Source organism: Chenopodium quinoa, unplaced genomic scaffold (genome assembly GCF_001683475.1).
Source record: "Chenopodium quinoa cultivar QQ74 unplaced genomic scaffold, ASM168347v1, whole genome shotgun sequence".
Lineage (NCBI taxonomy): Eukaryota > Viridiplantae > Streptophyta > Magnoliopsida > Caryophyllales > Amaranthaceae > Chenopodium > Chenopodium quinoa.
In genome coordinates, this window is record NW_018743919.1 from 4322499 (window position 1) to 4336712 (window position 14214).

Sequence of the window (14214 nt, forward strand, 5' to 3'; positions counted from 1 at the left end):
TGGTAAATCAGCCTGATTAACTGAGTCTTCCTGTAGCTTTACACAAGGATTTGTTATGCTACGTACGTTCTTAAATCATATTGAAACGAAGGGAGTAAGAAATGCGTAAACCCTGAATACAAAGAAGTAAAGTGATGAGCGTACGTTTAGTTTAATTAGGTACTCAAATTAAAGACCAAATAAGCAAATAATAGTTGGTAGATCCTCCGTAAAAGTGGAGGTTGTCGCGGCAGCACCACGACAAGTGACAAGAGAAGAGGCAAGCTAAGGAAACATTTGAGATGAATCATGTGTTTTAAAATGACATATAATAGAATAGGGCCAATTATATTGCATGCATCATGTGCAATAATAAGTTATAACATTAATTATTTACATCAAAAGAGGTTGAAGAACGAATAGAGCCAATGGAGATGATGAAATGTTATTTTGATCATTCATCCCAAGTGTCTTTCATGCACTGTTTTCTTTCTCTTCCATTTTTTACTCACACGTGTCCATCATGCAAATTTAACCTCACTCAACTCTCCAAATTAAAGCAATTTAAGCGCTCTTTCTCAATTAGGGAATAGAAAAATGCGTTGTTTTTCAAATTGCCACGTGGAGGCAGGGAGTGCGACGCCTAGCTATCAATGGAAAAGCCATTATTTTTTGTGATCCAACTCAAAAATAGCAAGAAACTTTTGCATAAAATAATTGATGTGTCTATCACATTGTCTTTCCTTTGTTACTCGTACAACAATTCAACTAGAAAAAAAGCCAGATTGAGGTAGCTTAGTTTTTTAGTATTTGGAAATAAGGCGTAGACACAGAATGCAAGTGAGAAAGGATTTTGGCAAAGCTTCTTGCATTGGATTTGTCGGTTTTGGCCCCTGGCATGTGATGCTGATGGAATGGTTGATAATGGTCAATGAATTGAATGCGTTAGGCATCAATATTAACTTTTCTGTCTCTAAAAGTTGTTATGGTTCCATTTTTTGTGAGGCAATTACCGAAGACCGACTTTAGAATGATAGGTTCGTTGTGTATGTCGTGGTGATCTCATCTTGTTGATTCGCTTGAAATGCTTATTGTACAGGTAGGATACCTAAATCTAAAGTATAACAGTGCTTATTGTACAGGTAGGATACCTAAATCTAAAGATAAAAGTGGATGATGCATCATTCCCAAAACTACCTGGGTAATTACCGTTGACCTAAGCTTTAATTACACTGCCCGTAGTTCCAGAATAGTAGGTTAGGTTTATCTGTTATCAGATACTCAGCGCTACATTCCCATAGGCCGTACTCTCTATCAAGTATCTCAGCCCTACATTCCCATAACCTTAGATCGTAGCCTCTTTTTAGTTTTTACCCATTAATTCAAAACTTAAAGATTAAAAAGTGACGGAGGGAGTAGTAGTATTTAGTCTCTACTCACTCTTTCAATCTCCAAATTTTGTAAATTCCAATTTTGTGTTTATATCTCATATTGTTCCTAGCTATAAAGTATTTCTAGCTTATTGTACGCATGCATGTTATAATAACATTCATTAGAGAATAGAGATTAGCTAGAGACATACCTTTTTCTCTTATTATGTGATTATAAGAAGCTAATAACCGGAAGAAAAAAAAAAAAAACAGAATTGAGATCGATGGATTGATGTGTACATTTTTTATTTTTTGCCACAGAAATGAAACTATCCTCGGAGGCTCCACCAGGGGAGATGAATCACATACGCGCAACAATCAACGGAAAAGTGTTCTCCCATGATGACATGAGTCATCATCACCTTAATAACAACAACGGTAACAATAACTTCAATGGAAGTAGTAACCACTCTGTGTCTTCAACTGATCAAGATAACAACGAATGCACAGTGCGAGAACAAGATCGCTTTATGCCCATTGCTAATGTCATACGCATCATGCGCAAGATTCTTCCACCACATGCCAAAATTTCTGATGATGCTAAGGAAACAATCCAGGTAATTTCTTTTCTTTCACAATTTTCTACATATATATAATAATTAACAATGCATGCGCGCATGTCTTCAAGTAAGGTTTCATCACATTAAACTTGTGTGCAGGAGTGTGTGTCCGAGTACATTAGCTTTATAACAGGAGAAGCAAATGAGAGGTGCCAAAGGGAGCAGCGTAAAACAATAACAGCAGAAGATGTACTATGGGCCATGAGCAAGCTTGGATTCGACGACTACATTGAGCCACTCACCCTTTACCTGCATCGTTACAGGGAGCTGGAGGGGGAACGTGGCTCTATCCGCACTTGTGAGCCGCTCCTCAAGCTTAGTAGAGTAGCCATGGATCAGTACGCCGCATTTGGGCCAGTATTTCACATTGGACCTCCACCTTCACACCATCATCATGGCTATTTTGGGGGGTCTTCTTCCATGAATGGATACTTAAAAGATGCTTCGGTAGCAACTGCTTCTGACGCTGTTGGTGCTCCCGCTGTTGCTGCTGCTGGTGGCCCTGCTAATTCTATTACCAGTTTTGAGCCTTATAGTCACCACCACAAATAATAATCTGTTAACTCCATATGTTGTAGTCACTTAGCTTGCAATGCTAACAGTTAACGATGTGACTTTCTTAATTACACTTGTTTAATTTCCCTTTAACTTGTTATTTTATCTCCCTCTCATTTGCTAAAACCAACTTCGTACTAGTTAGATGTTAGTACAAAGTATATAATAACAGCAATTATAAAAATCCAAAATCTTCTAACCCATTATCTCAATTTGTTTCAAGTTACATAAATAAATTTACTTGTTATGTATTGCATATAGTTTGTTTTTGTTTAGTTCATTTGAATTACGTGACGAAAAGTCCAATACAAATTACAAAGCATATGTTGATAAGGATAGCAGTTCCAACAAATAGCGCAACAAACCACCATTAAATCTCACTTCTTCCTTTCGTATAAATTCAGTTGATCTCCCTTCCGTCGCTCCCTCCTCCAGGCATTTTGACAAACCACATCCCTTCAAACACCCATTAAATCTCACTTCTTCCTTTGTAGCGCAACAAACCACCCCCCCCCCCTCCTCTTCTCTTCCACCCCACCCCAAAATCTAAGCATGCATCCCCCTATCAAGCACAAACCTAGAATGAGAGCGTTAAACTCTTAAAATAGGATTCTCAATAAATTGTCTAAATACAATGTACACATCCTCTACAAGAGCAAGTGAAAATATATGCACTGGAACATAATAGCTTAATAAGATATCAATTATAAAATATGGTCAAGAACAAATATCTGAATATTTGAGACAAAAGAACTATAATTACGACACACATGAAAACACATGAAGCAAAATACCAAAAAACATCTAACTGCACGCTGAGCAGTAGCAATGGCATTGAGGGAGTTCTATCAATGGTAGAACAGCCCCACCCCATTTGCCATGGGATGTAGTCCACTCATCAACACACAAATCTCCCCACTCGCATAACATCATTTATGCCCCAGCTAACATGCCATCACATTCACAGGAATGCATCTTTCTCCAGCAATTTGAGCACCTCATGTTGATTGTTCAATTTGGCAACATCTATAGGGGTCTTCCCATCAAGATTCTGGAGAGTACTGCACAAAGTAATTGTCGTCTTATAAGCTGCACAAACAGATAGCCTCAAGATAGAATAATCAGACAGAAGACAAGTTTGTGCTTACACAGCAGCGCCATTCTCCAGGAGAAGTGCTACACACTCTTTTCTCCCGTAACCAGCTGCATAGTGAAGGGCAGTATTTTTGTTCTTATCCAACGCGTCCACTTTAGCTCCTGCCTCAAGAAGAACTTGTGCACACTTAACCTGAAACAGAAGAAACCTGTCAGATCAATGCCAAGGCAAGCCAGCTGCCTTTAAATTGCACAACAGAAAGAAGCCACCGAAGTGTTTCAAGTCTTCCAACTTAGTACAGAGATAGAAGCCGCAAACTAGAAGCAGTCACTTCACCTTATTAACATTTAAAACCACAAATTGATTTAAGACACATTTGCTTGCAGAATTACCATACCTCACCATATCCACAAGCAAAATGCAATGCTGTCCTGCCTTCAGAATCCTCTTCATCTTTGTCAGCGCCAGCAGCTAAAGCTTTCTTCAACCCCTGAAAACATATGGTATAAAATTCCAGCAATCAGTCTTCTAAGGCCTCTCTATGCTAACAACTACATGCCATGGTTCATCCTATAAAGCTACAGGTTTATCTCTTCTACTTCATAAGCTTAGAGCCTTGGATGTAATCAAAGCATATTTATGCTTTATATATTTCAATAACACACCCAATCTTAATAGAATTATAAAATTTAAAGGTTAATTTCCTCCGATAAAGAACCTACAATAAGATTCATCTTTTATGCAAGAGAGGTGGTGGCAATGTTACTTGGACTCTTCTCTGTACCTAAAGTACCTACGTCAACACTGTATTTGGACCTTAAAAAACAAAATCCAAGTCAACACTGTGTTTGGAGTTTTGGACCATAAAAAAACAAAATCCAAGTCAACACTCCGACAGATATACCCATGTCCAATACAAGTGCGTAATAACATAGAATGGTGGTTATTTTTACCTCCACATCGCCAATACTAGCAGTTTGATGAACAACAGACTCATCTTCTTCATTACCACCTTCCTCTGACTCGTCAGGCACAGCATGCTCAGAGGATGTAGCTGCTTCTCCTGTGACTGCTAGACCCATAGCTTCGCCCAATTTTTGAAGAACGTCTTTATCATTCCAATACCTGTAATGACCAAAGTATATCAATAAAATAAATAAACCAAAGATGGCCAGCATGAAGATAGCAAATGTAGGTGGTTGAAGAGCTATAATGATGAAACAAATTTTTAAACCCAACCTCATCATGGCAGCAGGTCCACCAGTCTCTATCTCTTCCAAAATGGGTTTCAGAGAAGGATCTTCTTTAATACGTGCCATTCGTTCTTCTAGCTGGTCTTTCTGGGCTGGATTGGACAAATTCTCGAGCATGCCAGACATTGATGGATCCTAATCGATTGTCACAACCAGCATGATTTCAGGATTTTGATACGTTGAAAATAACTACTTCCAATAGACAAAGAAAACAAACCTGCATCAATGCGCTACCAAGACGTTCAGCCATGGCCATAAACTGAGGATTCTCCATCACCTGCTGCATAGTGGAATAATACTGCTGGGGGTCGAATTGTGGTTCCTCAACTGCAGGACCACCCTGAAAGGTTTGCTGCAATTGCTCAGCCATCTGATTGAAAGCAGGATCTTTAGCTATCTGCTCAGCCAGCTCCTTGATGCTTGGATCCTGCGTTCGTGAGATAATGTACTAAGATCAGTAATTTGATTTGAAAACTACCTCTTTTATAATCAGGGGAGGGTAATGGCCCATACATCAATACCAATAGCTACAATTGTTGAGGTCAAATCAATAATTTGGTTTACAAAACAGAGTGCATCACATTCAATGAGTTTTAGTTATTCATTGAAACATGACAAAGGATTATGAAAAAGATAGGATGATGTACATTGAGCAAGCCTGACATAGCTGAAAAATCAAAAGGATTTGGGGGCATTCCAGGTCCTGGAGCAGGAGAAGATGTTCTCTGTCCTGATTGAGACTGCTCAGAAGATGCTTCTGGGTTGGACTTCTGGGGTTCTTGAGCACCTGTATGCCAGAGAAGAATCACATATAAGCATAATGCCATATTATTATCAGTGCTATATAGCTAAAAGAGCATCGAAGTAAACAATATTGCATATCAAGCATGTGAAGCAGTCATATTTTAGCCAAAAATGGTTTTAGAATTCCGTACACATCCTTCCCCACTTGTTGATGTTCATAATCTTGCTCTTTTTCGTATCATTCAGAGACATATAACAAACACAATTCCTAATCTCCATAATTGAGTAATTCTTACAAGTATCAGCCACCCTAGGACATAAGGAAGCTTGAAAAGATAATTTTGTCCAGACAGATACATGGTAAAGTGGATCTGGTTAAGAAATGTAAACTTTGTTCTAGCCAACTGCACATCATAACTAAGTGAAGATTTCCTTTTCTTGAAGACTCTCTATGCCTAGATCATGATTGATAAATATTCCCCTTAAGCAATGGCTGTACAAAGATGACATCTTTAAATCTCATGCAGTCACACAGTGCCTCCTTTGGTTTGCTTGTCTTATCATGTATACTATAACTTCCTAAAAACCATTTCCACAATTCAGCGATTAACCCTCACTTAAACAAAACAATACATTCAGTGAAATACAAAAGGCATTTAAGGTGTATTTGGATAAAGAAAGGGGAAGGAAAAGAAGAGGAGGGAAGAATAATGAGTTTTCCACTTTTCCTTCCAAATCTCTCCATTATTGGAAAGATCAACTTCTTACAATTTAATCCCTCTCTTTCTCTCCCATCTAATTCCCTTCCTTCCTCATTTGCTATCCAAATGAAAGATACTCCATCCCTCCATATCCCTTCCCTTCCTTTACCTTCATTTCCTTCAATCCAAACACAGTGATTATAGTTTAGAAATTAAAGAAATATCCTTTGGCATGCAAATAAGTTAGCCCTCGAACAAGGAAAAAAATTATATTGATGACTTCTTTGACTTGTAAAGTTAAACTTGTCACAAGACACAAACTCCTTAATTTGATCAAGTTCTCCGGTCTCCAGCAACCAACTACACTTATTGAGTATTGACTTAGCAACATATCCCAAACCCACTAAAGATGTGAATACCAGGGAGCCATGAGAAAGCCATGTTGGGTAGTGAATACTTTTTTACATGCAGACTCCAAACAAGCTTCACTGACAACCCAACAGTTGCAGAGTGCACAACTGCACATGAAGTGAGCAATCGAACATCGATCCAAAACAAACAAAAAGAAAGGATAATAGAGTCGAATAACCACGCTCACCTGCGGACACACCATTCCCTGAGTTCGAAGCCATAGATCAACACCTGAAAGCAAAGCAAGCAGAACATTAAAACAGTAACACGGTGAATAACAGGCCCGTAACAGAGACAGGCCATGCCCTGGGATAAAAAGGTCCATTTTCATAGTTCCATCCTACAATTAAAGAATTACAAACAACAGCCTGCAACACATTTGCAATCAAATTTGACTCAATTATCAAATAAAGTCCCAAAAATCACACAAAATTCTTCTCGATTAAGACAATCAACGCAAAATTCCAGCAACAAATCGATCGTTGTAATTCAAAACAAAACTTCAGAAATTACAACCAAAAGTTCAATAACCCACCTTAGAAGAACCCTAATCGACTATACTAACAATCAAATCAACGATAAACCCTAGATTGAAAAATTGACATTCGATAATTTAGAAAATGAAAAAGAAAACATCTTACCTCGGAAACTGCTTCAATGGAGGAGAGAGAGCAGAGAACAGAGAAGGCGGTTCAATGGAGAATTGAGAGTAAGCGCTTTAATGGAGGAGAGAGAGCAAAGGCCAAAGGGGGGATAAAAGTGATAAGCTCCAAAGGAGATCTAAACTGATAACGTATGAGCAAGTTTAAGCATTTACGGAGTAATGTCAACCGTCAGATCTCTGTATTATCAACGGTCTTAATTTATTTCATATACATTTTGTACTTCCTCACAAATTTTTATCAATGTGATTATATGTGAATACACGTATTAAACAAAATTAAACTGTGATTAATGTAATGTTTGTATCCTCCTTCAAAATATAAATAAAAAAAATGTGTATACTCTATTTTGGGTGTCCTAAAAATTGTACCATATATTTTTTTAAAGGGTTATCCAGAGTATTTGATTTTTAATCACTTTATTTATTTATTTATAGGGAGGACTTTGTATTTTCCATATTACCTTCGTTTCCAGTTTCTTACAACAAACTAGCTTGCACGAGCCTCAAGAGAAAATTTGACAAATGTAGATTAACAAAAGTAAGGAAAGGTTCTTTAAAAAAAATGTAAGGGAAGGTGATTATGGGTAAAAAAAATTAAGCCACCCACACAACATCCAGAACCTCTGCCCCCACCAGATTACCCACCCTAAAACCCAAAACAACCACCCCTACTATGCCACTTACTAGAACGCCCCACCCCAACACCCATAACAATCACCCCCACTACGCCATCCACTATAACGCCCACCCACCCTAGTCACCGAAATCGCCTTACCCACCCCATCACCATCAGATCCTAACATTCAACCTCTTACCCACCCCACCATAACCACCAAAAATCCACGCCGTTACACCCACTCCAACGCCATCTCAACCTTGTAAACCACCGTCTTCAACATTAGCAACCTCATAAACAACCTCCCAACCACCCATAATCAATCAACCCCCCCCCCCCCCAATCCTTATGCATACCCCGAACACTCATCCCACCCTATCGGAGATGTCAAACTACCTCCACCAACAAAAACAACCGACAATCTCACCACCACCACCATAAACCCCTTTTTTCTAAATAATAATAATAATAATAATAATAATAATAATAATAATAATACCTAATCAACAACCCTAAAATATGGACAAAAGGGTAGCATCGACAAATTATTACCTTTATTATCATCATATATGACTTAATTTGGTCAAATTGATTGTAAAAACGCTGGATCTAGAATTTTCATGGTCAAATATGACCATTAAAAGTTCAAGAGCTTTAGTAGAAGTGATGAAACAAAATAGAAGAGAGATAAGGGGGAAGCGGTGACAAGGAGCTAGAAGTCAGCGGTGGCGTCAAAGAGAAGGGGGCTTCAACTGCTAACAGAGTTGGTCCCATTGAAGGTGGCGATCGAAATCCGAAGGGAGATGAAGAAAGTGAGGAGAAACTTGTTTGTTATCATATTGGAAAAACTCAGTTAAATTTTAATATTTGTTCATGCATTCTCGTGTTAAAAGATGTTCATTTAGATTTTATGATATTTGAATTATGTTCATTTCAAGAATGTGTTCAAATTTGTGTTTATAAATGTTTACTTGATTATCTTGTTTTATTTATAGTGTGTTTTGATTGTAACTAACATTTTTTTTAAAAAAAATTTAATCTTTTACAGGATAATGAAATAAAAAGTGAAAGACGATGATGTATATATTGAGAAAATAATATTTATCAAGGAAAGCATACAAATATCATAAGAGTAAAAGCGGTACAAGTGTACATCAAGGAGGATATTTCTATGTACCTTTTATTTATACCAATTGTATAAAATTAAAAGACGAGGTTCATTTTGTAAAACACATATATGATATGTACATTTTTGAAATTTTGGATTTTAACATTATTTTTTTTTATATAGTTTTTATTATTTTATTTTTTTAAATTAAGCATATGTACATGTAAAAAGTAAAAAAAATGTTTCCTTTTATGCTTAAGAAACTATGACTATGTGATAGAATAAAACATATTCCTGAGCCTCAACCATCAGCTTAAGTTTTTGTTTGAGTTGCTACTTTAACATGGTATTAGAGTCAGTGTGACGCAAAGGGTCACGGGTTTAAATCTCATCCACCCCTCCTTTTAAAGTGAAATATTAAGCGCAGGGTATGAGGAGGGGCTGGAGGGCCCATGTTGCATCCACACTTTAAGCCCAACGAGCTCTCGTGTGAAAGGGCATGATAGAGTATAAAACATATTCCTAGGTCTCAATCATAACGTATTTGAATTACTTTGATTCTATATTGAAATATTTTTTCAAATAAAGTCTATTAACTCAATAATAAAGCAAATTAATAAAAACTGTCTAAAAATAAATATAAAATAATTTGAATATAGCAAGTCGTATTAATAAGATTGAACATTTAATAATACAAAATTGCACATTTACATATACAAAAATGACCATAAAAAAATATAAGATGACGTCGTTACGAAGGAAAAGAAGGTGCAGGTAATATTGCCTACACAAGGGTGTAGGCTAAAATTTGTAGAAGAAAAGCTTGATTTCGAAGAGACTCCAATTCTTAGCCCAATGTGTCAAAAAAAATCTCAACTGGTTCATAACTTGGAACTTGATCATAAATTGTGTCAAGATACATCCTTCCACTTTCAGTAGTTCTTGAAACTTCTTCATCCTCATCCGATGTGAGTCAAACTTTTGAAAATGGAGCGAATATATGTAAAGGGGGATTTCTTAAAGTATATCAAGCACCATATAGGATATCATTTTCAAAAGTTTGCACATCTATTTTATTTTTATAATTCACATTAAACTTTAACCAACTCAAAAAGAGGGTTGCACATCTATTTTATTTTTATAATTCACATTTGATTTCTTTATTCCAATTATTATAGTCTATTGTCGTAGAAAAAACTTAGATTTTCATGTAAAAAACCAAGAGATGGGAAAAGTGTAATGGTATGTTATTCAAAGAATGAGAACCAAACAAGATTGAGATCTTTTTATATATTTACGACCTTTAGCATCACACTTGTAAGAAATTTAAACGCGGATTATTCAGATTATCAAGCTTATGAATCTTTAAGGTGTTTAATTAGAATTACATCATTACATAATGTCATATGAAGGCTAATTAGCAAAAATAACATGCCAAGTGCTTACAATTGCCACATACTAATTTCTTATACACTTGAATACACACAATATGATAATACACCAATATAACATACATTGATACATAACATACATACATGCTATGAGCTAACAGCAGCAGTTCATAGCAAGCGCAAAGTAAAACAAAATTATGCCAACAGTTGCTAAGGTAACCGAATTGTGTTCATTCCATCCGTACAAACTTATACTAGCATGAATGAAACCTTTACATAGGACAACGTAGGAGCTTTCGAGTGACAAGGCAAGATAGCAAAGCGGGAAGGCCAAAGCTGTGAGACTCATGTTCCAAATCGATAAGGGCCATCGCCCATGTAGTGACCATCCATGTAAAGGGCAGGATTGTGGGGATGAATGCCATCCATCACCATGAACTGCATGTCTTCAGATGGTTTCCAGTGTCGTTTCCTCTGGTTTATGAACCAGTTGTTGATCTGTTTTTGGTCTAATCCTGTGGCTTCAGCCAACGCCACCTTCTCCGATTCCTGTTTTATAACATTAACAGTGAATATATTTTTTTTTTTTGAAAGACATTAACAGTGAATATAGCAACATATGTTTATATTGAAACGTCTAAATAAACAGAATTCCATAAATACATTAACAACAGCCAAATATCAACACATGTTTGGGGTTGAAGTTTCATTACCATCAACATTAGTTAAACATTTCCCTACAAAATTATACGAAATTTCATCATAGTTACCGACATTTATCATTTGCTAACAAATGGCCCGTAAAAGACACAATTTTGTTTGTTGATTTTAAGATGACAAATACCACATATACCAAGATGATCATTCTCATCTAACCTTTTAGCATAATTGGCTTATTTAGTACACGAAGTAGGGTAAACATTGTTTAGTCACACATACAAAAATATAAAATTTCGGAAATTTAAAGTTTCTTTCTTACAAGAAGGGCTATAATGCAATATAACATGGTGTGTGATATTTTTCATGATTCTCTGAACAAATGCTACTGAGTTAGTTGAGAAGGAAAATGGCAGGATAATCTATTAGTCTTTGTATTTGTTAGTCAGTCGTCTTTCACCAACAAAATGTAGACATTTTTAACCAGATACCCAATAAGAATCCCTCGCAACTTTCGATAGATAGATAGACCGACTTGAAAGAAAATGCTAGAGCTCTAGTGATCTATGTTCATTCTACTAGTACAACTCTTGGTTGATATTTTCGGAAGGCTATCTATAGACAGAACTATCTATGACATATTTTCTTATTGCTTATGATTTGTACTTCGTAATAAAGAAGAGACTTACTATGTGTGGGCAGTGGCCTGGGACCTAGTTTGTAAAGGCGATAAAGATTGTGAACTCCGGAACAAGCTAAGGCTGTCATCGGCAAGTATGCCTTGCCTAGCAAATGAAATGCAAAGCTGACATTTTATAAGTGAAATGGGTCATTTAGGTCAATATCGAAAATAATGATTGGTGCGGCGTTACAAACCACTGAATGATGTTACTTCTTACAGGCTGTATACTAACAGCTGGAATAGAATCGAGTAGCATCAACGAATTGATGGAAGAGAAATAGGTAAGTTAATAATCAATAGCAAGATCATCAAACAACAATGCCATACTATGGACCCTTGAAATGAATGGAATGGAATAGGTATAATCTAGTAATCTACCCTATTTCGCTATCATACATAGTTCTCAAGTATGTTTGATAGACTTGAGACTAGAGAAGGGTTGTACTCTTTGCGTACTGGTAGGAGGAAGAAAATGGAAAAGAAAGGAAAATAATTTAAGTAAATGTATAGCTTTTCCTCCCACAATCATGAATTTGGATAGAATGGAATACATGAGATTTTCCTTCATAATTTTTTTCAAAATCTCTAAAATTAATTACCAAATTAATGCATTATTTCAGTGAAATACTACTTACTTTCCTTTCCCTTCTTAAACATCTTTGAAAATTTTAAATCCGGACGAACAATAATTTAAGTCGTGCCTTCAGATAGTTTCCAAGTGTCATGTTAGAATTCATGTTTTTGTTATTTGGAGAGTGTCATCATGGGAATATGTATCAATATCATGATCTCGCATTGGAGTCCTGTGTCAGATTTTGAAATTTTCAAGGTTAACCTCTGCTGTCCTATAGAGAAGAGCAGGCAATAATACAATAAAGGACTGAGCAGCTCTATATGTTTTAAATTCTTCTGGAGGCTGCATTGGTTGCAAGCTCCTCTGTCGGCTTAACAGCATTGTAGATATTATATCATTCTACGCGCTGTCTTTTTTTTCAAATGAATCCATGAAAGTAATGCAAGGCCATCAAGGGATTATTTCATCTAAATTTCCAAAAGTTGTATATATTAAAAGCAGGAAAATACGGCTAGAAGTCATACAGTAGTGTACAATGTGTGGAGTATTTGATGAAGTTTACAAAGATTTATTTGTGCAGAAAATGATATATCGTAAAATGAGACACAAACTTACCTAGTTCATTATGTAATTGTGTGTGTATTATACATCACTTGTAGCTTTTTAGGGCCATTAAAAATATAGAAGAGTAGAAGACAATATATGCTGACAAGCAACTGTTTCAGAATTAGGACCGGACTTATTTTCTGACCATTTGATTCTCTGAGATCAGGACTTGACTTATATTTTTCGTTTAGTTTTCCCATTTTTTTTTTTTAATCTACTTATGCTCCTCAGGTTGTCAATTAGAAGAGAAAGTGCCAGAGCTTTCACCTTTGAAAATGAAAGACATTCCCATACTTGGCACACGTGATCTAGAAGCAACTTATGGATTAGTTTGTAACATGATAGAAAAAACCAAGTCCTCAAGAGGCTAGGACTCATATTCAACTCCTTTGAGGAACTTGAAGGTCCTGCACTGGCCATGCTCCAACAAGACTTTAACATTCCCCTTTTGCAATTGGCCCGTTTCACAAGCAGGCTCCATCTTTATCAAGTGGCTTGTTAACGCAAGAACGAGACTGCATTTCCTGGTTGAATGCTCATGCACCCAAGTCAGTGCTATATATTAGCTTTGGAAGCATATCTGCAGTTAGTGAGGCAGATTTTCTGGAGATTGCCTGGGGCTTAGCAAATAGCAAGCAACCATTCTTATGGGCTATTCGGTCTGGGTTGGTCCGTGGCTTAGATGGGCCTGCTCCACTACCATCTGGGTTCTTGGAGAAAATTGCAAAGCAAGGCCGGATTGTTACATGGGCCCCACAAGACGAGGTTTTGGCCCATCCTGCAGTTGGAGGATTTTGACTAACAGCGGCTGGAACTCGACCTTGGAGAGTATTTGTGAAGGTGTACCAATGCTTTGTCTTCCTTGCTTTGGTGATCAGATGGTTAATGCTAGACATGTAACTGATGTGTGGAAGGTGGGTTTGCGATTTGAGAATGGACTAAACAGAGATGATATAGAGTACTCTATCAGAAGAGTACTGGTCGAAAACGAAGGCAAGGAGATGAGTCAGAGTTTGGCATGTTTGAAAGAGAAGGCAAGTCTTTGTCTAGCAGCTGGTGGATCCTCTCACAAGTCCTTGGAAACCTGGTTTCACATATCTTATCATTTTGATTATTTTACTTCATGATAGATGTGTACCCCTTTGGACCCTCTCCCTGACATTAATTAAGTGTAAGTGACTTTTCAA

At 36.8% G+C, this 14214-nt stretch overlaps 2 protein-coding genes and 1 pseudogene across 2 annotated transcripts; 2 read left to right on the forward strand and 1 right to left on the reverse strand.

The window, feature by feature from the left end:
* Window positions 1-1672: 1672 nt before the first annotated feature.
* On the forward strand, window positions 1673-3030 carry LOC110687554 (nuclear transcription factor Y subunit B-6-like). Its single transcript, XM_021864212.1, has 2 exons — window positions 1673-1966; window positions 2069-3030. Exons 1-2 carry the CDS (start codon window positions 1673-1675, stop codon window positions 2519-2521), a joined length of 747 nt encoding a protein of 248 aa, XP_021719904.1. The 3' UTR covers window positions 2522-3030.
* Window positions 3031-3192: 162 nt separating this feature from the next.
* Window positions 3193-7524, reverse strand: LOC110687494 (ankyrin repeat domain-containing protein 2B-like). The gene is made up of 9 exons (XM_021864152.1): window positions 7371-7524; window positions 6917-6960; window positions 5521-5660; window positions 5091-5300; window positions 4860-5008; window positions 4574-4745; window positions 4018-4110; window positions 3673-3812; window positions 3193-3585 (listed from the first exon to the last, which is right to left on the reverse strand). Exons 2-9 carry the CDS (start codon window positions 6948-6950, stop codon window positions 3486-3488), a joined length of 1038 nt encoding a protein of 345 aa, XP_021719844.1. The 5' UTR covers window positions 6951-6960; window positions 7371-7524; the 3' UTR covers window positions 3193-3485.
* Window positions 7525-12956: 5432 nt separating this feature from the next.
* LOC110687555 lies at window positions 12957-14162 on the forward strand (annotated as a pseudogene).
* Window positions 14163-14214: the final 52 nt, after the last annotated feature.

Coding starts and splice junctions, on each gene's coding strand:
- LOC110687494 (XM_021864152.1), bottom strand. CDS start 6,950: ATGGCTTCGAACTCAGGGAATGGTGTGTCCGCAG. Junction 5,661..6,916: donor AGGGAATGGTGTGTCCGCAG/GTGAGCGTGGTT, acceptor TCTGGCATACAG/GTGCTCAAGAACCCCAGAAG. Junction 4,746..4,859: donor GGACCTGCTGCCATGATGAG/GTTGGGTTTAAA, acceptor TGGTCATTACAG/GTATTGGAATGATAAAGACG.
- LOC110687554 (XM_021864212.1), top strand. CDS start 1,673: ATGAAACTATCCTCGGAGGCTCCACCAGGGGAGATGAATCACATACGC. Junction 1,967..2,068: donor ATGCTAAGGAAACAATCCAG/GTAATTTCTTTT, acceptor ACTTGTGTGCAG/GAGTGTGTGTCCGAGTACAT.